Source organism: Alligator sinensis, unplaced genomic scaffold (genome assembly GCF_000455745.1).
Source record: "Alligator sinensis unplaced genomic scaffold, ASM45574v1 scaffold783_1, whole genome shotgun sequence".
NCBI lineage: Eukaryota > Metazoa > Chordata > Crocodylia > Alligatoridae > Alligator > Alligator sinensis.
The window spans coordinates 1,210,209-1,237,739 of record NW_005842197.1 but is presented as its reverse complement, the minus strand read 5'-3'; the positions used below and the strand labels follow the sequence as shown (position 1 = coordinate 1,237,739).

Below are 27,531 nucleotides of genomic sequence, written 5' to 3'. Positions count from 1 at the left end.
GCACTCTCTCCAGTGTGTCCACATCCTTTCTGTAGTGGGGCCCACAGCTGGACACAGGACTCCAGATGTGGCCTCTCCAGTGCTGAATGGAGGCATAGCTATGTGTTCAAGCCACAGTCCCCCAGATAGGGGTGGTGGAGGGATGGGCTTTGTCTGATAACTGTGGTGCACAGGCGATGGGATCCCCTGGGAGGGGGAATAGGAAGGATTATGCTTGGTCTGCCATGGACCACAACCATTGTCTGGACTCTCTCCAATGCATCCACGTCCTTTCTGTAGTGGGGGAAAGGACTCCAGATGTGGCCCCAACAGTGCCTGCCGGGCAGGATCCCTGATGAAGCCCTCCTTGGCGCCAGGGAGAAGGTGCTGCTCCATGCCTTGCCCCCTTTCCCTGGGGAGCTGCATCCCATGATTGCAGCTGAGGAAGCAACGCCGAACCCCTCCTTGCTGCCTGTCCCTGGAGACTCCCACTCCCGCTTCCCCTGCCACCGCCAGCCTTGGCAGCCCCGGCGCCTCTGACAGGCGGTGACGAATCGTCTCCCTGATTCATTTCCAGCCCGGCCTTGTCTGTTTATTTCATCTGCAATTCAGAGCTGTGAAAAGCCGTGTCGGCATCGCCGCGCGGCAGGCGAGCGGGAGGGAGGGTCCCTCTGTCACACCCGCCAGTCACTGCTGCCTCCTGCCTTTGGCGGCTCCCATATGTCTGGCGGGGCGCACGATGAGCGATGGGGCGTTGCGTGAGCCCGGCTCGGGGCTGCTGGAGTTAAATTTTTCAGTGGCTGACACCTGACAAGCGTGATGAATTGCCACCCGCCACGCGCTGCCGGCGTGACAAACGGGCCGCTTCCCTCCTCCGGGCTCCGGGAAAACTTTTTAATTATTTCCCATCGTTTTGCAAATGAGCGTTTCTCAATCAGCCGCGCAGGCGCCCAGCGGAGCTGCTTTGGAGTTGTTCATATTTCACCGGCCTTTTTCGGGGGGGGGGCGTCGATTCATTTAATCCTCGCTGGGGGCTTGCTGCAAAGTCTGCTGGAGAGGATGGCGAGGCCTTTGCTAGGGAGGCTTTAGAGCGGCCTCGAAAGCTGCTCTCACCGTTGGGGCATAGGATGGGAGGTTTGCGTGCTGCGAGTGCATGCCTTCGCCCCTTCCCAAAGACGCCTGTTGCCATGCATTTGAATGCAGGAAGCATCTTGCAGCGTGCAGCATTCAAAAATAGCCCTCCGAAAGAACGGCAGCCGGCTCCAATACCCACACGCGGCGTGTTTGTCAAATGCCGGTATTAGGCCTGCCACTGCGCCCGACAGCGGTAATTATTACCGTCAAGTCAAAGGCCCCCCGTGAGGGAGCCCTGCCTCGGTGCCGACGGACCCGCGCGGCGAGGTGAGCTCCTGCCAGCAGCATCCATTGCTCACAGGTGCGCGCAGGGGCTGAGCTTCCCCGGCTGTGAGCTGGCTGTATGGAAAGTTTAAGGCACTCGTGGGTCTTCACCGGCGTGGGGATCGGAGGATGCAAACCCTTGTAGAAGTGTCGTGCTGTTCCTTGGGGTCAGGCTTTCTCTTTGCATGGCTTGCAGGTGCATTTGGAGGGGGGTTGTTGCTCCTTTCAGATGCCCTGAGGCTGAAATTTCCCCCCTTTAACAGCCCCGGGAATCACAATAATTAAGCAAAATGCTTTGGGATGAGGCGGTCGTCATAATAGGAGAACGTTCTCCTGTTGGATGCACAGTTTTAGCCAAAAAGGCTGGGACAGGGAGGCCCCTGTGCTCCTCGACCCCCCCTCCAAACCCTGGGCTTAAAAAATAAAAGGGGTTCATCCCCTCTTTGGAAACGTGACGGCTCTCTGTTTCCTTTCTTTCAAAGACAGCCCCGGTTCTGAAGAGCAAGGGTCGGAGGCCGGCGGCAGAGGAACCCCGAGGAGGTTGATGAGAAATTGGGGACGTGCCTGGAAGTCTGGACCGGTGGAGAGGTAAGAAGCCACTTGGTTTATTTACGGGCCTGTTTGTTGCTGGCTTGGTGCATCACGAAGGATGCGGACAGAGTGAAAAGAGTCCAGCGGAGAGTGAGAAAAATGATTAGGGGCCTGGGAGGCCAGACGGATGAGGAAAGGAGGAGAGAGCGAGGGGTCATCGAGTCTGGAGAAGAGCAGACTTTGATCACGGTCTTCAAATCTGTGATGGGCAATGACAGGATGGAGATGGGGCCGGCGGGGACAGGACTGGGAGGAATAGCCTCCAGCGGCAGGAGGGGAAATGGAGGTTGGAGATTAGGAGAAACGATGGGACTCAGGGCGGTCAAGCGTTGCAGCAGGCGCCTCGAGAAGAGGAGCATGGATGTTTTCAAGAGCCAGTTGCACAGACCCGTGGCTGGGTGGTTTAGTCGGGGCTGATTTGGGGGGCTGGACTAGACAGGACCTCGTCTGGTCCCTTCCAGCCCGACTTTCCTGTGATGTGTGTGGTGACCCTTCATTGCCCGTCTAAGGCTCCTTCGCAACCTGAGTCTCAGTATAACCCAAGAGGGTTAGGAGCTCGGTGCCTTGTGCCTTATGCCCCCACCCAACTTTGGCTTGCAGCTGGCTGCACAGAAGGCAGGTGTTGGCTTTCATCAGTGCTTTGTCTTGGGGAAGAGAGACCCAGGTTCGGCTGCTCGAGCCGGGATGTGCAAAGGGTCTCGGGCTGCACGTGGAAGGTGGGGAGAGGTCGGGTCTTGGGTGGGTGGCTTTTACCTCTGAAGCTAAGCAGGGTCAGGCCGGTCAGCCCTGCTCTGGGAGATGCCCAAAGAAAGTTGTGCTGACAACATTGCATCACGGTGTGGGGAAGCCGCTGGCATGTCTGCTCAAGGTCCTCTGGTGCCTTCAATAGCACGGCTGCTTGTCCCAGAGCTTGGGCAGGTTTCCAGTGTGTAAGCATGTTACGCATCACCGAACAAGGTAGGAGGTGCGGGAAGAGCGGCTGACAGGTCCTCTCCTCGAGTGGAGTGACCGCCGTCCCAGCGTACCGCTGCATGCTCCGTGATGCAGTCGCCTACTACTACTGCACCATTGCAAACAAGACAGCAGTGCAATCGCACGGCATTGTCCCTGACGAGGTACCGGGACACCTCTAACGAGTCCGCGGAGAACGTATTCAATAGGCTGTTGCAAACCCTCGGAAGAAACAGTCTACGCCGAGGCTGAACTTTGCTATGTGGCAGGCTCCGGTTGTAGGAAGATGCGTGTTCGGGGTGGCTTCATTTAAAATGCATTTCTCTCAATGCCGGAGAAGAAGAACAATCAAGCGGGGATTGTCACTGTTTGCATAACGCGGGCAGTTGTTTGCTAGAATTGCTTGTGCGTAATTTCCCCGATCTTGAAGAAACAGCCGTCTTCATTAAACACTCTTGAACACAACTTGGGTTTCAAGAGCCTTGATCGAGGCTTTGCTTTCCCCATTCCAGGGGCGGCTCCCGATTTTCCCCGCTCTGCCAAGAGATTCCCGCGGACCCGGGGTCGTTTTTGTCCTTGGAGACCAATGCTGAATGCGGGCAATCAAACCCCTTATACGCACCGGTGACCAAGACTCTGTTTTTGCTTCGCTGTGGTGGAGGCAAAGCCTGAAACCACTGGGAACTTTCTACCTGAGGTTCAGAGGCTCAGGATGAGACCCTCCAGGAGGTCCAGGTTGCAAATAGATGCTGGAAGGATTCTGTGTAGAAACCAAAGCTGCAGGGCAGGGTGGCAGCAGCAGGCATTGCCCATCCTGGCTACTGGCATAAATTGGTTTTCCCCCAATGTCTAAGGACATAGATCCCATCCTGCCAGTGGAGTTATCTTGGGCGGTACCAGTGGAAAAGCCCTGTTTGCTGTGCTGGCAGTGCCCGCGTGTTTCCAGGAGAGTCGCTCCAGGTGCATATGAGCACGGCCGCTCTGCATCTACCTGTGCCAGTGTCCCGGGTAAAGGACTCAGTTTACGCTGCTGTGTCCAGAAGTGGGTTTTACCCTGCAGCTACCTTCCTGGCTAGTTTCCTGTGTTACTTTCCCTACTTCTTTCCTCCTTGCACCCCCCTTCCCCTGACCTGCACCCCTCTCCGTACTCGGGGCCGATGGCAGGATTGCTCCCAACTCCTTTTATTGGCAGAGCGGCTCGAGCTGTGGACATCGCTAATGATAGCAATTGCCATTGCACACTGGCTAGGAGGTACCACTGCGGTAATGGGAGCGGGGAGGGGGGATGCAAAATGAGCTAATATGCTAAGATAAATTAGCAGTGTAAAATTAGCCACGGGCCTTGTCGGCAATCTGACGAACGCGCCGCGGCTTTGTTACCGGCGCGGCTGAATTGGATTAGCGGCGGGGCTGATGGGAACAAGGGGCAGAGTTTATTAAGGGCTCCAAACACACATGCTAATGCTTAACGCTGAGGGTTGCTCTCCTTGGAGCTGCTGAATGATACTTGCTGATACTCTCGCCATGGCCTGAGTGCTCAGGGTGGCTCTCTAGGGTATCATCCTGAGCCGGCTAGGGGGCAATTCCCTTTGAAAGTGATGCCCTGGGTCTCCCTTTCTCAGCCCTTGCAGTGCTGCCAAGCATCTGGGGTGTTGGTGGGATGCTGACTTGGCAGGGGGGGAGCATTCAAAACAGGCACGGTGGCCTGGCGTGGTCAGCAGCTTGCAGTCAGCTCCTATAACAGCCCAGATCCTGGGGAGATGAGAACACTCATGCCCAGGCACAACAGGCTTGCACGCACCGACACTTGCACGTTGTCTGAGCAGCTCAATCTTAGGCCTATGCAGAGGCACTTGGTGCCCACTCCTCTCTATGAGGGGCAGGAAGGATGGACAGATGGACTTGAAGGCTCAGCACGAGGTTGGCAGTGGCTGGCGGCAGGTTCAGCCGGGCGGATTAGCCGGCGGGTTAGTCCAGCTTGGCTGGCAGAGGAATGCACCCCTGCTGCTGGGCCCTTTGGCAGATGTGTAAATACAGGCTAATTGCATTTAATGGCTGCTCATTCCACAGCCCCCAAGCAGAGACGGGAGCTGCGCAGGGTTTGCCTTCATCAGACCTGCAATCTCTGGCTCACAAAATTATTCTGTGTAGCACGCGGCACGCTGCAGCGAGGGACCCTGCCCGGCCCCGCGCCCGGCTGCTAAGGCCCTGCGGAGCTCACCAAGCACGCAGCAGATGTGCAAGGGAAGGGGGACGAGGAGCTTCTTTGTCTGGGGGAGATGGATCTGGGTCCTGGGGGGGAGTTTACAGAGGGCTGGCTTGCAGTGCACACTGCTAGGTGTGGCTGGTGCATGCTCCCAGGTGTGGGTGCAGCCACTTCCCCTGCCGTGTGTGTGTGCATGCACGTGCATCTGTGTGCTTCTGTATCCCGTCTGAGATGCTCTGGGAGCAGCAGGCACCTGCCAGAGCAGTTTGCTGACGTGGTGCCTCTGCGTCAGCCTCGGTAGTGTCATTCTCCTGGCTCGTGGCAAGCCAGCACGTGGCAGCCCCTGGTGTCACTTGCTGCCACGGCTCGCAGGGTCACTGGGCTACGTGCCATAGAAATCCTAGAGCAATGGGGCTGGAAGGGAGGCCCAAAGGTCACAGCTAGTCCAAGCCCTGCCTGAGGCAGGATCAGCCCTGTGCAAACCAGCCTGGACACAGCCAGTGTGCAACCTCTGAGCAAAACTTCAGCCACCCCTGACACAGCCCCAGGCATCACTCCCGACCCTGCCCCAGGGAAAGCAGGGGGACTGCGGTGGTCAAAGTAGCTGCAAAAGGGGTTCATAGACAGTCAAGAGACCCCAGGCAGAGGCCATGCCCCCGCTGCAGAGGAAGGCAACCCCTGCTCCACCCAGTCCAGACCAGTGTGACCAGGGAGAAATCCCTTCCTAACCCCAGTGCAGCGTCGGTCTGACCCTGAGTGCAGGGACAAGCCCCTCCAGCCAGGACCCTGCGGGGTTGGTGCCAGTGGGAGCATTGGCACAGCCCAGCCCCATCCCCAGCCTGGGCTCCAGCAGCACCCAGCACCTCTGGGGGAGGCTTCAAACCCCCTGACACATGAAGCAGAAAGGGGGTAACTATCAGTCCCACCACGCACCAGCTGCTCCATTCTCCTGGCACTGGTTTTAAGATCACCAAGCCTTTGAAACCCATCTCCATGCAGCACCGATGAATGGCTCGTTCTGCAAAGCCCTCCTGTAAACCCAGGCCGGTCCTCTGCCCTCACAGCAAGACTTTAATGGGTATGGGTGGGTATGTCCATACAAGGCCTGGGCAGCAGAGAGAATGGGTCAGGCTCAACCCAACTTCAGCCTTCCTAAAGTTCCTCCTGCCCCTTCAGCCGGCCACCCTCGAAGGGGAGTAGGCGGACATGCGATAGCTCAGGCATCGGGGTCCAGGCTTCCCAGTAAATAGCAGGATGCTATCCCAGCACAGCTAATAGGATTTGATGTTTTTAAAAAGGAGAGCTTCAGGAAATCTAAAGCAGTGATTCCCTAAGGGTATGCCAGGGTCTATCAGTATCAGATCTGACCCACTGAGACGTCGCCTGGCCCAAGGGGCTCCTCCACAGGCCTAGAAATGTGGCTGGGGGCGGGGGAGGCAGTTATCCAGCCAACGGGGTCAAAAGGTTGGGCATCATATCACTGTGCACGTCTTATTGATGGATGGATATGCATATGTATGCATGCATACACACACACACATGCATACATATGTCAGTAGTAAGGGGGCACGCTTATGTTCATACACACACACAGTTTGGGTTATAAGAGGCACGTGTGCCAACAGTTTTAACTGAGACAAAATGTGCCCTGGGGATCTGAAGTTTGGGAAGCACCGGTCTAAAGTGATGGCAGATGGCAGGACAAGGAGTGATGGGCTCACGCTGCAGCAAGGGAAGTTGAGGTTGGATATTAGGGAAAACTTTCTCACGAGGAGGGTGGTGAAGCACTGGAGCAGGTTACCCAGAAATGATGGAGTCTCCATCCTTGGAGGTTTTGAAGACCCAGCTAGACAAAGCCTTGTCTGAGATGGTGTACTTGGGGCTGGTCCTCCTTTGAACAGGGGGTTGCACTAGATGTGACCTCCTGAGCTCCCTTCCACCCTCATTTTGTACGAGTCTATGAAAATTCTCCCTTTTGATGAAGCAGCTGATCCTGACCAGTGTAATTCATGGGGGAGCTAGGGGGGTTTCCTTTTCTTTTGTTCCCAGGGCTGCAGGGCCTTGAGGCTGGCTGGGAGCTGCAGGAGCAAAGGACTTCCTCTCCCTCACCGTCCTGTCTTGCTTCGGGTGCTGAGTGCACAGTGCCATCCTGCTTCCTTGCTCCATTAGGTGCTCTGAGTGCTTGAAACTGAGCTGGGCTCTGTGGCTGCTTCCTTGCAAAAGCTACCCACTTTGTGCCCTGGGGTAGTCCTACTGGGTTTTGAATGGGACCTGGCATTTTTGTGGGCTGGCAGCAGAGAGGGGAAGAGGAGGAGGAGGAGGAGGAGGAGGCTTAGGCTGAGCTGGAGCTCTGCTCTGGCAGCTTCCTAAATGCCTGGCTGACCTTTCCCGGCCTGGCTTCTCTTGACCGAGCTGTTGGTTTGCTCCCTGCGCTGTTGACCGTTCCCAGCCCCTGGTGCTTCCCGTGCCTGGTCTGAGCGCTCTGCTCCGGCCGAACAACATTGCAAACATCCTTTCCTCTCCCCGCGCTTTGTGTGTATTCCTCTCCGGAGAGTCGGTAGCGATGGCTGGGACTTTCCACTGGTGAGTGAGCGAGCCTGGAAGCAGATGAAACCACACGTGGGCTGCATACCGGCGAGGACGTTGCACCAGCTTTACTCACATGGGCAGGTGTGCGATGCACAGCCCAGGTGGCTCGCCATGTGAAAGCCAGGCCAGGAGGCTGCATTAGGCACGATGGGTGTCCATTCCCAACCAAGGAAGGACAGATATGCTGGTGTGTGTGAGCACGCACCTGTGCATATTTCCTGGCCAGCTTGCACAGCAGCAGGAGGCCCTGGAGAGCGCTGTGTGCAGCAGGAGAGAAGCACCGCGGGGTTGGAAACCCGCAGCGTGGAAGGGACGGTCCCTGCCTGGGTCACTTTCAGCTCCCAGGCTTTGCATGGCAGCACCGTTGAAGTGCTCCATCGTCTGTCTTCTGACTGCTTCCCCACTGGTATTGATGGTCTGAGCATCACTAGGGAAGTGCTGGGAGCGAGGATCACCGTGACACTTGTGTCCCCAGAGATGGCAGGGGCGTAGCAGCCCTCATTTGCTGCCTTGTCTCTCCTGATGCTGGCAGACGGTGCTTCCCCTTCCTTCGGTGAGGATGTCACTTTACCCTGCCTGGAGAGTGTGCTCCTGGTCAGGATGGGCATCTCCGGGCCTGGGGCAATGCAAGTGGCACACATCTCTCTGCTCTCTCAGGTCTGCGATGCAAGAGAGGACACATCCCATTTAGCTGTAATGTCGCTAGCTCATGTACAGCAGCAGTGGCTTTGGGGTGGGCTGTAGAAACCCACCCCAGCCCCAGGGTACTTACCTAAGTGGGTGGCTCATGTGCTGCCATGCTTTCTCTGCCAGTGCCCCTGCTAGAGAGAGGAAAGTTTCCCAAAATCACTCCTCCAACTGATGCTCAGCTCCTTTCTCTTTCTCTGCTGCTTCCCCAGGCTGCAGTACAGCCCTCTGGTGTGGGGAGGAAAACTCCAGGGCAGTCAGCAATGCCTGTCCCTCTCTCTTCTGGCCTCACTGCAAGTCTGATTGCTCCCCACATCTGCTGCTTCCCTCAGCTGGGACCTGCCCCCTCAGTGGCCTGGATGCCACTGCTGTGCGCCCACCCTCTGGCTGGGGGGCAGCGGCTGGAGGATGCAAGCAGCAGCAGATTGATCGGACTTGGCCGGCCCCCAGTACTCTGGTGTTTGCAGAGCCTGCCTCTCCTTGCTATCTCCAGGGAGCAGGGTGACACTGGCCCTTGCTGCCAGACTTAATCCCTGTGGCTCCGGGCTCAGGTCCCAGCACCCGGGTCATAGGCTTCTCCCAGAATCATTGTCCTTGTGTCAGTGCATTTCCAGCAAAGGATCTTGGGCTGCCAGGCAAACACCAGCTAAGAGTCGTGGTGTGTACAGGCGCCCTCTGCTCTTAGCCGGTGCTTGCTTGATGGAGGGGTGCCGGCTGGGGCGCGAGGCTGGAGTATCACCAGCATCACCTGGGACCCCAAATATAGTGACCCTGGGTGGAGGGGCAAGCGACTCACCATGGATCGTTGGGCAGTTCCCTGTGCCCGCCCTGCACCGTCATCCCAGCCGGGGTGGCAGGTGCGGATCTGGGACCAGCTGGACGTGTGGTCTGACTCCTTATAGCGGGTCTCATGCCCTCATGAGCTCAGCTCTGTAGCTAAGCCAGGTCTTTGCATTTCCCCTGATTGCCCTGCAGCGTGTGAGACCGACATGGCAAACCACAGAGCTGGGGGTGTGACACGTGAACAGGACCTGCAGAAAAGGAGGCTAACATTTTGCTTTGGAGCCTGCTGGTGCTCTCGCGGGGGAAGTGGCTAAGGGGGCCCCATCCGGCAGTAGGCAAGCAAACTGGTATGGCTCCTCTGAGAAAGAGGACTAACCAGGGCCTTCATTTGAGATGGGAATTGAATCCCAAACAAACCCCTCCAATATATCTATCTCCCCGCGGCCACAGATGGAAATGCCGACGTGCGTGAGCCATTCACAACCCTCTGGATCAAAGCTGGGGAGCACTGGAAGCCCCAGGAGCACCTCTGAGTAGGGCAAGCTCTTCCCATCTCAGCCCTGCTCCACACGCGGAGGTTGGCACCATCTCAAGGTCTCTCACAGGCAAGACCGAACCCCAGCTGGGCACCTGTTCCTCATGCATCTTGCTCGTGACTTGTATGGACTCACGCACGGTCTGTTGTGTCCCCACCAAGCATCCCATCCATGCAAGGCTCACAGGAAAGAAGGGGGGAAGTTTGTTTCACAGTCCAGCAAGACGCTTCACCGTCCTGTCTGGTACCACCTCCCGGTGTGGGAGAGACCCTCTAGGAAGAGACGGGGCCAAGGCAGATTGTTGTTGTTCCTCCCTTAAGCAAGCTAAGCCATCGGGGCTTCTGCAAAGGCACTAATACTTCCCATGGCACCCAGCGGTGCTATGCACTTGATTGGCACAGCCCATGCTCTGGATGGGAACTTCCTCTGGATCTAAGGGGCTGTAATGGCTATAGCCTAATCCTCTGTGGAAGTGAAGCAAGCCCTTTAGCACATAGCAGGGTGTGGAAGAAGCGGTCATGAATCAATAGGTGAAGTCCCAAGGTCATCGAACCCGACTTTGCCTTAGGAAGGGTGGACTAAAGGCGGAGTGGGGTGACCCAGAGTGTTGACCCTGTTCTAGCTGGCACAGATGTAGCGGACCTTTTTGCTGATCATGCCTTTCATTGCGAATCTGGTCCGTCTGTCTGTCTCCAACAGCCCATCATCCGTTCCTTGGAACAGATGGTTCCTTGTCATTTTATCCAGGCGTATTTTTCAGATGAATTGTTTACTTGCTCCAGAAATGCAGATGAGGGTCGACCGACATTATCTGCAAATCTGCCAAAAAAATTGGCCAAATCTGTCAAACTATTGCAGCCAATATAAAATTTTGGAAAAAATGGAACGATTCTATGGAGAAGATGAATGTTATACTTAGATATATGAAGGGCACTTAAAACGTGAACGCCCACTCGTTAAAGCTCGTTAATTCATGCTAAGTACCCTCTGAGCATCTCAAAGCAATGCAGCTTCAGGCAAGGGCTAAGTCTGGGCCGTGCTACCCAGCTCGTGTTAGGGTAACTTCAGTCTGCTCCAATGAGATAAAAGGTCCATCTACATATGCACTTTAAAATGCATTAGCCTATTTTAATGTGCATTAAAGCATCTCAAAGGGTGCCTATACACGTGCAGCGAGGCTGCTCCAATGCACTGTCATTACATGTGTCGGAGCATACTTAATTAATTGAGTCTGTTGGAGCATGGTAATTACTGCGCTCCAGCAGACTCCGCATTATGTGTATCAGCATCCCCGCACTAAAAAATGGTGGTGGGGACACCTTAACTAAAGCTTGTTCAACGGGGATGCTGATACAAGTGATGCTCTGGGTGTTTCAATTAGAGCTCTTGGAGCCACTCTAATTAAAGTGTACTAAATGGTGGTGGGGACACCTTAACTAAAGCTTGTTCAACGGGGATGCTGATACAAGTGATGCTCTGGGTGTTTCAATTAGAGCTCTTGGAGCCACTCTAATTAAAGTGTACTCCCCCAACTCCCAGAGCACATGTATAAACACCCAAATCAGAGCTGTGCAGGGGAACAAATGGTATTAACCCTTTAACAAGTGACTGCTCACTGCACGGTCTACCTATAACACCTCTTAATACTCCACAGATGTAGTGTAACTTCACTCTGTCACAACCAAGAAAAACAAATATGGAGCGTTTGCTTGAAAGCAGAGGCTGCAATGGCTGCTCGGCTCGTTTTACGGAGGAAGCCGAAAATTCGTCACGCTGGTTTGGTTCCAAATGAGCGTTTGTTTGTTTAACGTTACTTTTTTTTGGCTCAGGCAGGGAACCGAAACATCCGCTATTCATTCACCTTTGCTCCAACGTGCCCGCCCAGTCATTCGGGCACGTGGAGTTGAGAAGGCGAGTGCATTCACGTGCCGTGTGCTCGCATGGATAGGTGTTGGGCATCAGTCTCTAAATCTCCTGGTGCTGAATTCTGCCCTGTGCGTGGGTGATTGAGCTCGTGCAGCTGAGCGCAAAGGACCTTCCTTCTCGCATGACCTGAAGGACCGCTAGCCGGTCACCCAGCGTGGAGAACGTCTAGGCATGCTTGCGAGCATCCGGCAGGCGGCTGAGTGACATGAAATGGGTGGCTCCCATATGGGGGGTCTTGCAAAGCAATTTGAGATGCAGAGACTTTCCCTTAAACTGCCCGGTGGGAGAAAAGTGACACATCTCCTCCCCTTGGTGGGAAAATCTCCTTTTTTACAGGGTGATTTTGCATCTCTTTGAATTCAGCCGGCAGCTGCTTTGCCAAGGCTGAACCTTACGCCTGCCCGTGCCATTCCCGGGCTCAGATATGACAGACACGTGCCAAGGAGAATCACTGAGATGGACAGATTTGTGTGCGTGCGTGTGTGAGAGAGAGACTAAGCGTGTGCGTGTGTGTGTGTGTTTGTGCGCTTTGAGTATTCCCCATTAATTAATGGACACTGGAGGCTGTCGTCTTGGTGATGTTGCTGTAATGAGAGTGCTCAGTGGGGGGTGATAAATTGCTTGTATGACATGATGGCAGGGAACGCTGGGTGAGCCCGTGCAGGGGGGGAGGCCCGTAGATGTTGTGGGCGAGCCTCTGCCCTGGTGTGAACGGGGAGCAGAGCCGGGTCCCTGAGTCAGCCAGTGACCCTGCAGCAGGTGACCGGAGTCAGGGCCAGGTACCCCGTGTCCGTGGGGCACCCAGAGACACCCCCATGCAACCATGCACATGCAGGTAGGGGAACCCCACGTCCAGGGGCTGCCGTGCCCCTTTGCCAAGCCCGCTAGGACGCGGAGAGGCAGGGTTAGGAGCCTTATCCCCCATGGATAGAGCCCTAACTGTGTCTCTTGGGTCTCCGAGAGGGTCCAGTGTCCGACGGGGCCATTAGATAATCTGATCTGGCCCTTTGCATAGCACAGGCCGGTACATCTCGCCCAGATGCCCCGCTGGCTCCAGCTTGTTGGGTCCACGTGTCCTGTGCCGCATGGAGAACAGGCAACCAGCACCCGAGACCTCCGCCAAGGGGTGACCCCGGGGCAGGTCGGGTATACCTAGCTGGGCCCAGTGAGTGCTCCCTGCCCCTCTGCGTATCTACCCTGCCATCTGACTGACTTCGGACGCTTTCCTGCCCCTCCTTCCTGACCCCAACTTTGGGATTAAGCTGTGCCTGAGCCTGGGAGGGGTCTCTGCCCCAGCTCCGAGCACGCGTCCACCCTTCCCAGCAGCTTGACTCCACCAAGGCCAGTCCCTGACGCTCCAGTGCAATGCACACAGAAGTCCCCCAGCCCTCCCAGGAGACATGGAGCCAGTTGTGCATCAGTGGGGGGAAAGCTCCTTCCTGACCCCAGAAAAGCCCTGAAGCATGAGGGTGATTATAGCAAGCAGCTTGGGATGTCTATCCTGAAAGCACCTGCAGGCTCCGAGTGAGTTTGGGGTCCCGACAGACCCACAGCGGCCCCAAGGACCTTGCTGCCTGCCCCGCCGGGTGGCACTGGGGGAATAACCTCCGCGTGCAAGCATAACCGAGCTCTCCGAAATGGGGAAATGGAGCTGCGTTACGTGAGGTCGCGAGCCATTACCTCGAGGGGGCCTTCATCAGGCGATGAATTCTACTTAATAAAATAAATACGGAGAGAAAATGTAATTGGATTTCATTTATTACCCAGTTCCGCCTAGCAGCCCGGATTATACAAAGGCAATTAGAGCAAGCTCTCCATTAATAGCTCTCTCCCCGCCACCCAATGGGCTCGTTCCTTCTAGCTCAGATCATTTCCTTTCTTGGAGCCAGCGCCTGGCAGCTAAAGGCTCAGGGGGCACAGCGCCGCTGCCAGGGGATTGCAAACAAAGGGAGCCCTTGTTGCTGGCGTTTGCAGAGGGCTGAGAGGCGGTGGCGGTGAGAGCACCGTTTTACCAAGGAGCCTTGGCGAAGCAATGGGTCTCTCGCCTCTTGGCAAGGAAAGGCCCAGCCCTGCCACCCACCTGAGACCTTGCCAGCCCCTTTGCTGACTCTGGCCGCTGTGCCAAATTCGATGCCGCTGCTGCGGAGACTTGGGAAAACCTCTTGTCCCCATTGCATCAGGTCTTCCTTCCCTTCCTCCCCCTGTCTTTCTCCCCGAGCGGACTAGGGAAGCCAGGGTCCGGCTGGGATCCGCAGAGGAGCGCACCGTGCAGGACCGGGGAGAGTTGACCCCGTGCAAGCATCCGCGCCTGGGCAGAGCGGAGGGCAGGTGCGAGATGCTGTGACTGAGCATGGCATGGGTACCACGCGCCGTGTGCTAAGGCAATGCTTGGAGTAGGGGTGAGTATATCACAGGCCTCTCCTCTCCCCCGCACCGCCCCCCGGGGCGATTTCAGCTGCATTGGGGGCAACAGCAGCAATTAATTACACCCCCACGGGCTGCTCCTAAGAGATCCCCTGTGGGCTCCACGTCACTGATGTCTGCCCAGAGGCCAGGCTGGGCCCGTGACAGGGCATCCGAGGCAGAGGTGAGGGCTGCCATGCAATGCCAAGGATTTGGCCTGGGGCAGCGTCTGCAGCAGAGACGGAGAATAAGGGCTGGGAGAGTCTCTCTGAAGCCATAATTGAAAGCGCTGGGGACAGCTGCTTGGGAGCTGTCATGTCTCTGGGATAGAAAGCTGGCGCTGGGATGGCTCTTGTCACGGAAAACAATGTACAGGTTAATCTGTATTGAAGGCTCCTCTCTGTCTCCCAGCTCCTAATCCCTGTTTACAAGACGGGAGCAGAAAAGACAATTATCATGGAAATAGCAGGGAAGAGACGGAATTGGCTCCCCGCACGCGGTAATTGAAGGTGGGGGTGACCCGAGTGTGCATCGCGTGTGCCATAGTGCAAAGGAAAAGGTGTGCAAAGCCATTGGAGGCTGGGTATGAGTGGCGTGTGCATGCGTGTGAGGCCACATGGGGTCAACCTGTTATGCCAGGGAATCTGGGACCTGGAAGAGGGGTGAGCATGCACTAACGAGCGTGAGTGCGCTCGTGCATTATGGGAGGTACCTGTAGCTGCATGCTGCTTCTCGCGGCCTGCTTTCCCAGGATCACAGCGTCGGAGACCATGCATGCCCGCTCTGCGGTGGAAAGCCCTCTCCCCTGTTGCAAGCTCACGCGTGTGGAGCTCCTAGGGCTTTCGGGCAGCCTGCGGGGAAGGAAGCCAGCTTGCCCCCGTGCCGGGAAGCATGCTTTAATCTTTGCTGGAGCACAAAGAGCCCCTTGTGCCTCTGTAATTGTTTGCCTTGGAGAGAATGAAACTCTGAAGCGGCACAAAGGCGCGCGCTGTCTGGGCCATCAGAGGGGTTAAGGGCTTGCATCTCGGCGTGCTGGCGCGGGGGATCATGTCTTGCCTGGAGTTTGTTCAGCACCTAGCACGGCAGCACATGCGTCCCGCTCCTTGGCATCGAGCCTGCATGTTGCACAGCCGAGAAGTCCACCCTCGTACACGAGGTTGCCTGTGAAGCAGTAGCCTAAGGATGGGTGGGCGAGTGGGGCATGAGCCCAGGCCCTGCCAGGATGAAGGCAAAGGGGCCTCTGCCCACTTTCCCTGCAATGGCTCCAGCAGTTGGGGCAGGGGAGCAACGGTGGGGTCCGGAGCCTGGCTGCACCGGGGGGAGGTGGGGTGCAGCCAGGAGCCAAGGGTTAACCTCGTCCGCTTTTCGCACCGCTCTGCATGCCTTCTGGTGCCATTAACCCGCACAGCGATGCCTTGCCTGATGTCCAAACTCTCTCAGTTATGCCTCAGCTGCAGAGACCTCCCATCTCATTGCATGAGCCTCGAGTAAAGACGACTTGAGCCTGGGACTGTGTCAAGCCTGACAGTGTATTTTTGCTAGAAGTTCGGATAATGGATGTGTCTAGGAGGTTTGCGTGCAGCCGGGATGCTTGGGTCTACAGAGAACAAGCCAGGGACTAGGCGACAAACGCCAGTTATGGCCTCAGTGTTGGAGGGGCACTGCCATTTCCAGCAGGGAGCAGGGACAGGACAGGGTCTGGGAGAGAAACTCCAGGAGACCGCATTGTGTCCGCATTCAGACATCTCTGGGAAGTGGTGTACAGAGGATAGGCCTGTATTTAGGAGAGGCCGAGGGAAATGGGCTGATTCAGTCTGCAGAAGAGAAGACCGAGGGGGATTGAATAGCAGCCTTCACCTCCCTGCAGGGGGGCTGCAAAGAGGATGGAGCTGGGCTGGTCTCAGTGGAGGCAGATGGCAGGACAAGGAGCAATGGGCTCAAGCTGCAGCAAGGGAAGTTGAGGTTGGATATTAGGAAGAACTTTCTTATGATGAGGATAGTAAAGCACTGAAATAGGTTACCCAGAGGTGGTGCAGTCTGCATCCTTGGAGGATTTTAGGACCCGGGTAGACAAAGCCTTGGCTGGGATGATGCAGTTGGAGCTGGTCCTGCTTGGAGCAGGGGTTGGATAGACGTGACCCCCTGAGCTCCCTTCAACCCTCCTTGTCTGTGACTGATATCTCTTGCTCTTCAGCTTGTCTGTGGTGCTATTTGCCACCTCATCTCTTTCCCCAACCCTGCTTTGCCCATCTAGGCTGCCATAATAGTGCCCTGCTACCCCATCTACACGCATGTTCTTTAGTTAATGCAGGTTAAGGCAGGCTAATGTGCATTTTCCCAGTACCTCACAATGGAGGTACTAGATTTAATGCGTATTAAGTAAAGCACATTAATGCACATGTAGATGTGCCCATTGCTTCCATCGGGTCCTTTCTGGCCCTTCTGTAGCCATCAGACCTGGGACCTCTTCACAGCCCACACTGGGAGGAGAAGGCAGATTTGTCCTCGTAGCCATGGTGGGGAACTGGGGGTGGCCAGCTAGGTCCAGTGAAATAAGAGACAGTCTCCTGGCCCCGTCCTTCAGCACAGGAGAGAGTCCATGAAAGGAGAGAATTCATTTCTGTGGGAAGCGCTCCTTCCACACAGTCTTGATTTCCTTTTTTGCAGTCCTTATTCTTTTCCTTTCTTCCCTTTCCAATTTAGCAGTGTGATGGCATGAAAAACCTCCTCCTCTTCCTCCTCCTTTTTTTTTTCCCTGACTAGAGGTTTTTTTTAATTTTTACCCCCTTCACATCAATGCAGTTAAAGCGGCCCTATTAAAATGCTGGCTTCTGCCAAGAATCAGCGCGCCCGAGAAAGAGCATTAAAGATTCAACAAATAGCAGAGAACTGGGATTGATCCTAACCTTCCACAAATGGGAGCACCTTAACCCATTAATCAGCCCGTGCCTTCGCTTACAGGATGATGGCCTCAGAGCTGGGCCTTTTCAGGACTAAAAGCCGGTTAAATATTTATCATGGCTGGGCAGCGGCTTCCCTGTCTGCCTGTGCAGAACCTCTCTCTACCACACAGGGCTGCATCTACTTAAAAAGTTGCATAGTAAGTCAGCAGTCATTAAAAAGCTTGATTATGCCAAGATGCTCTGGCTGTTTTCTAACTCGCGGGAGATGTAATGGGTATCTCAGGTCCCCATGGGTCTTCTGTTGGCCGATGCTGGGCTTCACAGGCCAGGCTTTGTATCTCCTAGCTCAGCCCGTATTTCCACTCCACCTCCTTGCAGAAGGACGTGTTGTTTCCTTGGTTTGCCTTTCATAGGATCCTAGCTCTGTGGGGCTGCAGAGGTCAGCTCGTGCAAACAGACGTGCAGTTGCAGTTCATGAAAAGGCAAAAATCGTGGCATATACATGAGCCCCTCTAATCCAACCCCTGCCTGGGGCACTGTCCAAACCAGCCCAGATGTGTCCTTGTCTGATCTGATAAAGGGTTTCTCCACCTGGGTATGGGGAGCAAGATTTCACGCCGTTCTCTCCTCAACAGTACCCTAAGATATGCGTCTCAGCCCTAAGGGTCTGAGAAGAATCAGTCCAGTTGCCTCCAGTGCCATGGGGCAGCCTGGACCTGACTGGGTCAAGCTGGACATCTAGGAGGGAGGTCAAGTGGAGACATGCCTGATAGGGGAGCAAAGGCAGAATCAGGGCCTTGGAAATGGCCCGGGAACCCAGAGCAATATAGGCCTGCATGTGCACCCGACTGCACAGCACGCTCAGGGGGGAGGAGATGAAACCAGTGCCCCACGGAGCTGAAAACACAGTGGTCCCTGCTTATCCTTCGCGCTGGGGATTGACCCAGGTGGAGCCTGAGCTGTGGTGCAATTCAGTTGGAGGAGCCCAGGTGCTGGGGCAGGCACGAGGGCTCCTCGAGGGACAGCAGGAGGAAGGGCACTCCTTTGGCACCCGGGCCGCCTTCCCACACGCGCACGCAGCTCTCCCCAAGTGCTGACCGCCGCTCGGCGCGAGCGAGGCTTTGACCGATTCAGATGAAAAGCACGAATGGCTCAGTTGAGACAACACAAGATCCGCCGGCTGCTTGGTTTGAGGGTTTCTTTTATCACGCCGCAGCTGTAGCAACGTGCCTTCCCCTTCCCGCTTCTAGCTTCTGATGTGCAAAGCCTTGTTAAGCATTTGCCCCCCCTGCAAAAAAAAAAAAGAGAAAAGAAAGAAAAGAAGTGTTTCATTATCCGCATATCAAGCTTGTTTCAATGCTGTCACGCAGCCGAAAAGTTAAACGCATCTGATCAAAGGCGCGTAAACACAGCTTCAAAACAAATGCCCTCCAGCCTTGCCAAAAACACGGAGCCGTCTAAATGCAGGCCCTTTGCGAACACCCGGCTTGTATTCCCACATGCGCGGATCTCTCCCTCCTCAAAGCGGATATGTAACGCCGTGTAATTTAATTTTTCAAAGCGCTGTGTATGCACGCGGCAGCCGGGAAGCTGAGCTGAGTGTATATTAACCTTTGCAGCAGCAGGGCTTTGGCTGTTGCAGGCCCCCTGCTTTCCCTGGGGCAGGTTCAGGTGTGATGTCTTGTGTTGTGTCTGGGGCGACATTAGGAGACTATTACCGGCTTTGGCTCAGTGAGGCGGGTAGATTTGCATCCTATAGGCTAACCAGAGTGTGTGCACATGCACACGCACATGCACATACACATACACAAAAATGTGCATGTATGACACAAGCTTTCATGAGCTGCAGCTCACTTCATTAGATGCTGAAGTGAGCTACAGCTGTTCTCTATCTCTATCTCTATCTTCCTGTACCTGTACCTGTGTGCTGCTGTCATTTCAACAGCTTTGTCTGGCTGCGAGGCCTGGACACGCACTAGGGCACTGGAAAAGCGAATGGAGACTTTTGAAAGGCGGCGCTTCACAAGACTTTTACGCATACCCTACACTGCACACAGAACAAATGAATCTGTGAAAGATCAAATCAGACAGGAAGTCAGCAAATCCGAACGCTTACTTGAAATCAAAAGAAAAAGAAAGATGCAGGGGTTCGGGCGTGTAACAAGAAGGCCTGGCACCCTTGCCAACACCATCCTACTGTGGGTGAATGAAGACCTAGGACATGCTGGATCATCAACATCCAAAACTGGATGGGATTAAAACTGACTGATTGTACAAGGATTGCAAAAGACCTGGAAGAATGGAGGAAAGTTATTGCCACGTTAACGGTGCCCCGACGTTTGTTGCGGCCTCAGGACTGAGCGCTCTGTCGGTGTTGGTGTGGATCTGTATCGATATAGATGTCGATGTAGATATAGATATTGACTCTGGTTAGTCTATAAGATGCAAATCTGTCCTTGCAAATCTACTTGATTTCAGACTAATGCAACTAGCAACCTCTCTCAGTGAGGACAGCACCAGTGATCTCTTTTTCCAGAGGTGGATGGAGAAGGGAGCCATGGGCAGGGGCCATTGGCACGCCGGCTAGCGGGCACGATGTTGGCCTTCGTGCATGTACAAGGTGCGGGAAGGGCAGACTTCCTTCCATGGATGCATGAACCGAACGCTGCCTGATTGCAGGGGGAAGAAGATGAGAGGGTTGAATATAAAATTGCTGAGCTCTGTAATCCCCAGAGAACCGTGAGGCCAGGACCTCCAGCTCAGCTGAACGCCATGGGCACGGAGCATGGAGGGCAGGGGTAGCTTAAAGATCCCTGGGCAGTAGGTCTCTGCACCCGCAGCCTGTTTCCAGCATAAGTTAGAGCAACCTTCAGGCTGCTTTATGTTGCACAAGCTGCCATTTGGCCTTCAGGGATCATTTAGTCAGAGGGGGATCTGCTGTAAGCCGGGGTGCCCACCCACCCCCTAGTTTGTTCCCCCATACCCCTTTGCAGATATTATCTGCATAGCAGGAAGCTCTGTGTCTCCCATTGTCCAGCCAGGGAGTGGGGATCATGTAACTTAGGCAATCCTACACCCTCCAGCTTCAAAAACCATCTCACCCACCCACATGCAACCCTCCCCTTAGTCATAGATCATTAGGGGCTGGAAGGGACCTTGTAGATCAGCGGGTCCAGCCTTCTGCACCAGGCAGGAAGAGACAAGTGAGGCCAAGTGACCGCGGCGAGGCGACTGTCCAGTCTCCTCTTGAAGGTGTCCAGGGTAGGCGATCGCACCATCCCCGGAGGGAGTTTATTCCAGTCTGGACACCCCGACTGTAACATGAAACATGGAAACATGCACATTTGGGGCTTGATTGGCCTTCAGGTTTTTAACCACGCAGCTCCCAATCCGGTCTCATTTCCAGGGGAATAAATACCTAAAAACTCTCTGTTGTATTAAGAAAACAAAAATAACAGGAGCTGGGATGATTGCGTGATTCCCGGGAGTCCCGGAGCTAGGGCTTTAAGATCTCGCCAGCCTCTATCTGTGGCGGTTGCGACCTCTGGCAGCTGTGCAAGGGCGACTGACCCGGCAGGCAGCTTAAACAGAGAACAGTTGAAGAGGCCAGTCCAGGGGCCGTGACCTTTAAGTCGGAAAAGGCGTTTTCCACCCCTTGCAGGCCTGTGAATAGCAGATCTGTCTGACCCGGGCCAGGAGCCTTGGCAAGCGCCGTCCCTGCTGCACGGCTCCGGCCCAGCCCCTTTCCTCCGTGTGCGTGCGAGTCCCCGGGGACGCGCCGAGCTTCCCGTCTCCCTTGGCAGGGGCAGGCAGGTGGCAGGGTCCTCCCACGCTCCCCTCCATCACTTCCCATTCCCAGCGCCTAATTGCACTAACAGGGAAGATAAAATGCAATCAGTGTCCCGCCTGCCCTTGTGCGATCCCGGGTGAGTTGTGGGACGCCCTGCGAGCCGCGGGGATGTGGTCGGAGGTTAACAGTGGTGTCAGCCTTCATAAATCATCGCTAATGAGGCGCGGGGCAGAGCCGAGCCGAGGCCTCGGCTTGCGGTGTCCGTGTAGCCGTCTTTGTCTTTTCTCTGCTTTGCTTTATGGGTGGCTGGGCTGTTGGAAAGACCCCCGGGGAGCTGAGAGCCCAGGAGCAGGGCCGCCCAGGTGGGCTACTACCGGGTGGATGGGACGAGCTGGCTGTGGGACACGCTGCCGTGCTGAATGAGGGACACCGGGTTTGGCCTCAGGACCCGGGGATATCCTGGGCCACTTCTCTAGGCTCACCCCCCTTTGCAAGGGTGCTGTCGGCCCCAAGCCCAGCTCCTCCACTGGTGCACAGAGCAGCGCTTTTGTGAAGTGCAGTATTGCATTTATCTTGCACGAGGCCCAGCTCGACACAACCTGGGCTGGGATGATGTAGTTGGGGTTGGTCCTGCTTGGAGCGGGGGTTGCACTGGATGTGACCTCCTGAGCTCCCGTCCACCCTCATTTTCTATGATCTCTAGGTTGTAACCCCCCAGCAAAAGAGGCATGTCCCCTTGGAGCCCATTTGTAATTCCAAGGGAACGCTCCCTTCCCCACCTCCTATCCCCCAAACCAACTTGTCCTTCCCAGCAGTGTTTGCAGCCCCAAAACTGCAGATTTGGGCCTTCTGCTTAGACAGCCAGATGCTGCATTCGGCGAGAGACTGTTTTAGAAATGGAAATGATTTAGGGAGAGGAGGGGACAGACAGCAGCGCAGCGGTACAGTGGAAGCGTGGTGTCTATGCGTAAAAAAAAGAGAATATTTATTGATGCATCATTGAGTTGTAAATCATTGATATTTCTAATTATTTCAGGTGGTGTTTGGGGGATTCATTAGGAAATCTGGTGCGTGTCTACGGGTGTGTTTGTAGGCATAGTTATGGAGCTGAAAAGACGCTTAAGAGAGGACATGACAGCGGTCTTCAAATACCTGAAGGGTTGCCATAAGGATGAGAGAAAGCAGCTTTTCTCTCTTGCTGCACAGGACCAAGGGCTGGAAGTTGCAGCAAAGCAGGTTTAGGTTGGAGATCTGGAAAACTTCTTCACTATCGGAGCAGGGAGGCCGTGGGACAGACGCCAGGGAAGGGGGACTCTCCAGCACTGGGGGTGTCCAGGAGAGGTTGGGCAGCTCAGGGTCAGACCGATGCGGCATTGGGGGCAGGAAGGGATTTCCCCCTGCTCAGACTGGTGCACACGGGGGGGTTTGCCTTCCTCTGCAGCGGGGGCACGGCCTGTGCCTGGGGTCTCTGGAGCATCTAAGAACCCCCTTTGCAGCAGCTGGATGTTGGCAGCCGTGGCACTAGTCCCGTGGCTCTCCGATGCCAGTCCGGGCGATTGCTTCCCCTCCTTCCCCATCTGGATCCAATAGCCCGGCTCAGCGAAAAGTCACAGCAAGCAAAGCACCGGAGAGCAACCTCCAGCCCCTTCCCTTTGACGTCTCCTCCCAGCTGAGTTGTGAGCCGTTCTCCCAGCCGGCAGAGAGGGCCGTAACCAGTGAGGCAGTGGGAAAGATGTGGTCCCCTATGCCGGTGCCAGCACGGCATCTCGGCTGCACCCATGCTTAGGCCTGTCTGCCCCCTGCTCTGTTTCTCAGTGCATTTATTCCCATTTGTTTCATAGACTCACAGACTAGGAGGGTGGAAGGGAGCTCAGGGGGTCACATCTAGTCCAACCCCTGCTCCAAGCAGGACCAGCCCCAGCTGCATCATCCTACAAAAGGGATGTTTCCCCAAAGGGGGAAAGTTGCATGACCTGCAGCAATAAAAACTCAAGAAGAAGAGTGAGAGTGAAGCCAGCAGGACTCCAGAAGGACCCAGCGCTTGGAAGAGCGAGAGATCCTCAGGGCAAAATTGCTCCCCTCTGCCTTGTTTGCTTTACCGCAGGACTAGGGGCCTCTTCGGAGATGAATTGCATTCATTTGATGTATTTGCTGCCCTCCCCAGCAAAGATTCGGGGTGGCCAGCAGTGTGAGAACTGAATCGCACCAAAAGGACAAAGTGGCTTGCAAGGGAACGAGAATATCGGGGCAGCAGGGTGAGATCAGGGCGGTGCTGTGCTAGGCGCTGTACGGAGATGTAATGGGAGTCAGTCCCTGCCCCAGCAGGCTTTGAGTTTGCACGGAGCAAAGGTGATTATTCCTGTTTTACAGTCAGGACCCAGGGAGCCGACCTTTATAGGTGCTGGGTGCCTGCAGCTCTGGCTGACTTCGGGATCTGATGGAGACTTGGCACCTCTGAACAGCACACGAGGAGCTGGTTGCAGCCTGGGCCTTGGGAAGCCCACACCTTGGCTTCAAGGACGTGGCTGTCTGCAGTGGAGTACATTGAAGGGAGGGTCTGGTGTTGAGGCTGGCAGGTGGCACTGGTTCCTGTACGGCTGTGCACCAGTGACTTCCCCCTCTCTGTGCATCAGTTCCCAGAGGATAAGCAGGAAACGGTGCTGCATCCAGCCCCCCACACCCTGAAATCAGTTCTCCCTGGAGCTCAAATAACGGGAAGGCTCCCATACGTGAAGTCAGGCGTGTATGTGGGCTGGATCGGGGCTTGAAATTCCCTTTGCGGCTCCGCAGGGTGCAGCCCTCCCATAGAAACCATAGAGGAACCAGGAGGGAAGGGCTTTGCTGCGGTGCATCTCACCCCAGAAGCTGCTGCCTCTCCTCCAACGAGGTCGGGAAGCCTCCCTGGGTTGCTCCAGGACTCCCTCTCACCTGCAGTCCTTTATTAGAGGCTGGAAACAGCACATCCCAGCTCAGCGAGGAGTGACGGCCTCCGTGCCTGGACTGCCGGGAGACGCTGCGTGGCAGGCGACGAACTACAATAGTCCCCCCCAAGCCTTGCCATCCATGAGAGGAGATTTGGGGGCAGTACAAAGCAGGGATCATCGATGCACCCTTCTTGCTCCGATGCTGGCTGCTTCCAGACGCTTCCCCCGCTGCACAGCCCACGGCTTCGAAGTCACGCTGGCTTTCTTCGTGGCATCAATTGCTTGCAGCTGAAGGGGGAAGCGAGCCAGGTGAAATCCAACCCCAGCTCCCAGCCCTCCCTTGAGCGGCCCGTTCCCCCACCCCACCGCCCATGCATGACGGATTCCCGTCTTCCGTCCCGGCTCCCGGCATCTATGCGCCCCATTGTTCAGAGGCATGCGGCTTCCATGGCTGGAGGCGGGTATTACCAGGACTGACTCATGAGCCAGCAGCACCATCCGGCTCCTTGATGCTGGCGCAGTTACAGTTGTGCCCGAGGGACCTGGCACGCAGCTGGCTGGCGCGCGGGGAGGTTTGCTGTCCGGTCGGGGGGGACCCCAGGGCCTAGGTTGGGGGTGGCAGGAGGAAAGCAGGTGGAGAGGTGTGTTACAGCCAGATCCTGTGTGCAGAAGCATCCTGCGTTTTGTTTTTCCGGACAGCTCGGTGCATGAAGGGGGCTGGCAAACACAGAGAGGACAGGGGTGTTTGCCCATCCCAGATGGGGATCATTTAGACTTACAGCCTCAGGGATCATCTCCCCGCTGACCAGCGCCTGGTACTCCTAGCCCCGGCGGCTCTGAGAGTCCTGGGATCAGCCAGGGCTTTGGCCTTGCAGCAGCCAACTAAGGGATATCACCAATTTTGGGGGTAGATTAGCAAAGGTTGAGTCTGAGACTTGGCTGCAGGCTGGATCTCAACCCCCTCAACCCTTGCTTTCCAGCCTGATCCACCCTCCTCCTCTCCCCAGCAGCAGCCCCTGGGCAGGCGGCCGTGCCCGCACCAGAGACGACTGCCTTTCAGCGACGCGTGAATGAATCCCGTGCATTGTGCCAGGCGCTTCTGGCCAGCTGGCTAATTCAGGCCCCGAGCAAGTTGAGTGCGGGGGAGAGGCCCGGTGCATACGCTGGCAAATGCCGGTGCAAAAGCATCTCTGCCTTTCCAGCAAGAGAGCTGCAGGAAGGGGGAAGCTAGCTCTTCCATCCCCATCATCTGCCAGCATGGCTGAGTGCAGAGCCTCTGGTATCGCAGGTGGTTGCTGGCTGTCGGCCGTGCACTAGGTAAGGTCTTCCCATGCAAGGGGATTTATTTGATGATTACCTTGCCTCTACCCTCACCCCCATGCAACCAACCTCCTCCTAATGTGAGAGCAGCTTGACTTCTCACCAGGTCCCCAGAGGTTTCCAGAGAGCTTTCAGCCTGCCTTTAAATATCATTCACACGCAGGGTGGAGGCACAACCTCTGGGCTGGCCCTTTGCTTTTACTGGCATGCAATTTGTCTTCCCAAAGAAGCTGCTTTCTGAGGCAGCATCTGGTTTGGAAATGGGAAAATAGCACTGAAAAAAAATATCCCCCAGATGTATCAGTGCTTGGTGGCTCTGGGTCTTGCATTTGCTGGCAGCCTGGGCCGTGCTGTGGTAGCATGACCGAATTCGCAAAGCCACAAAAGTGTTGGCAGCCAGGATTAGCCTGGGGGGGTATCCAGGCTGCCAAGTGCATCATGAGCTGGTAGGTTTTTGGTTGCAACCGTGTTGGTCTAAGGGCATAGGCAGGCCAGGTTCTTTGGGCAAATGTGATATCTTTTAGATCAACTGCGTTGTTGGAAAAGAAGTGTTCTGCATGAAATCCAGGGGGGCAGACCCGACACCCTCGGATTTGAGCAGCCAGCCCCAGGTCTCAACCGATGAATAACTGAGACTTTGCAAACAGGTCTCTCCAAAGTCTTCAGCCCACAGTTACGTGGCACAAATGTGTTCAGAGCCCCCGGGATCCAGTTTGCAGATGATTTGCTGAACGAACAGCAGCTGAAGGTCCTCCCGAGCCGAGAAGGAGGCCTCTTGCCGTAGCTCTTCCCACTCCCAGCCTCTGCCAAGGTCCTTGGCTTTGCTCAGCGGAGCTGGATGGAGCAGGGGGTGACAGGTGGCGCCGAGCTAACCAGCGAGCTGCTCAGAGATTGTTTTGATAGAAACGTCCTTCCTTTGTGCATCGTCTCCTTCGAACTCTTCAAAAGACCCAAACTAAAAAAATGCAGGTGTGTGGGAGAGGGGTTGATTTGACTGGTGTTGTCTTTTGCAGATAGTTTAAAGGGAAGGGGGAAGAAAAAAAGAAACCCAACCCTTGCACAGAGTGTCCTAAAGATGTGGGGCTGGAACGGACCCGGAGGGTGGCATCTAGTATGGAGACAGGGTCATAACTTTTATGAGCCATGGGCCGATAACACCTTGCTTGCTGGGCTGGTTGCAGCTTTTGCTGACACTTTGGTGTCCCCGGGGTGCTGCCTGGGGAAATAAGTGGTGGTTATTTGCAGCTTGTAGCGCTGGGTAGCTCAGACTGCAGCCGCGCGCCTTGCTCATCCCCCAGCTGGAGCATCGTCCTGGTTTTGGTACAAGGGAAGCCTGCTGGGGTTTTCTGAGGGTTAATCTATCTTTGCATTCAAAACCCCTTGCCTTGTGCCCGGCCCACTGTTGCAGGGAGCCGTGTTCCTCCCTCTGCTTCGTGGCAGCTATGCAAGGCGTTGTGAACCCCAGCATCTCCACGTCCTCCTCAAAGCATCAAACCCAGAGCCGCACGCTAGCGGCAGCGGCGAGCAGAGCGATGCTGTCACCTCCCATGTCTGACATGCGCGCTCCTATGAACGCAGCCCAAAATAGCAGTTCTTGTGACTGCATCGCCCTGCTGACTCACGTCATGGCGAATCTGTGATCCGCCAACACCCTCGGCTGCCTCGGCTGTGCTAATGCTCAGCCTGTCATCTCCCAACCACCTTTGGTTTTCTTGCCCTCTGTGCAGCACCTTGCACTTGCCTCCATTGAACTCTGTTCTGCCCGGTTCTCTGGTGTAGCAAGACCCTTTTGAATCCCCCCAGCTGGCTCCTTCCAAGTGTTTGCAGTCCTTCCTGGTTTTCGGTTCCTTGCAGCTCTCCATCCCTGCATCCAGATCATCAGGAGATACAGCGAGGAGCCAGGATAGACCCCTGCAGCACCCGACTCAGCCCCCTGCCCCTGCTATTGCAGCACTGATGCATTCATCGTTACCCCTTGCTTGGGTTATTCATCCACTTCTAGATCTGCCTAAGAGTCATTCCATCTACTCCTGGTTTCTTTAGTTTGCTTATACAGAAAGCAGAGCCCGGGGGGCACTTTAGACACCCACTCATTCAGAGAAGCAAGAGCTTTCATAGGCGACAGCCTTCTTCCTCCGCTATTTGGCTTGCAAAAAGCAGAGGATCTATATAGAAGGAGGGATATAAATATAAAAGACCAAGGAGGGAGCACTGCTGAAAGAGGGGAAGGTGATTTGAATAGGTCAGGAGGGATTAAAGAAGGCAGCTAACTCATTTGCATGATGCAAAACCGGTCACAGAACCTGGTTCAGCTGAACTACATCCATCACACGATGATTGGGCCTCTAAATGAGATATAACCCCATGCATGTGTATCACGTTACGGGTTGTAACACATTATCCGGTTGTAAAGTGTAAAGGCATCTGTCATGGCCTTCAGTGAGGGGTTTAGGAGTTATAAATACTCACCCAGGGAATGGGATAAAAATCCAGAGTCTGCAGGCAGCAGAGAGGCACTGTCAGCAGGTGATGGTGTTGGCGGACA

The 27,531-nt window shown here is 55.4% G+C and overlaps 1 protein-coding gene across 2 annotated transcripts in view; it reads left to right on the top strand.

The window, feature by feature from the left end:
- The first annotated feature begins 1,859 nt into the window (after positions 1-1,859).
- Positions 1,860-27,531, top strand: part of CNTFR (ciliary neurotrophic factor receptor) — a 240,118-nt gene continuing 214,446 nt past the window's right edge. The window contains exon 1 of one of the 2 annotated variants that reach the window (XM_006026552.3): positions 1,860-1,965. Coding sequence is in view for 1 of the 2 variants with exons in the window: in XM_025207502.1 (XP_025063287.1) it covers positions 25,950-25,955 (6 nt within the window). In the remaining variant the exon portion in view is untranslated. Of the gene's footprint in view, positions 1,966-25,821; positions 25,956-27,531 lie in introns of those variants that run through there. The other variant, XM_025207502.1, reaches the window with a different exon arrangement.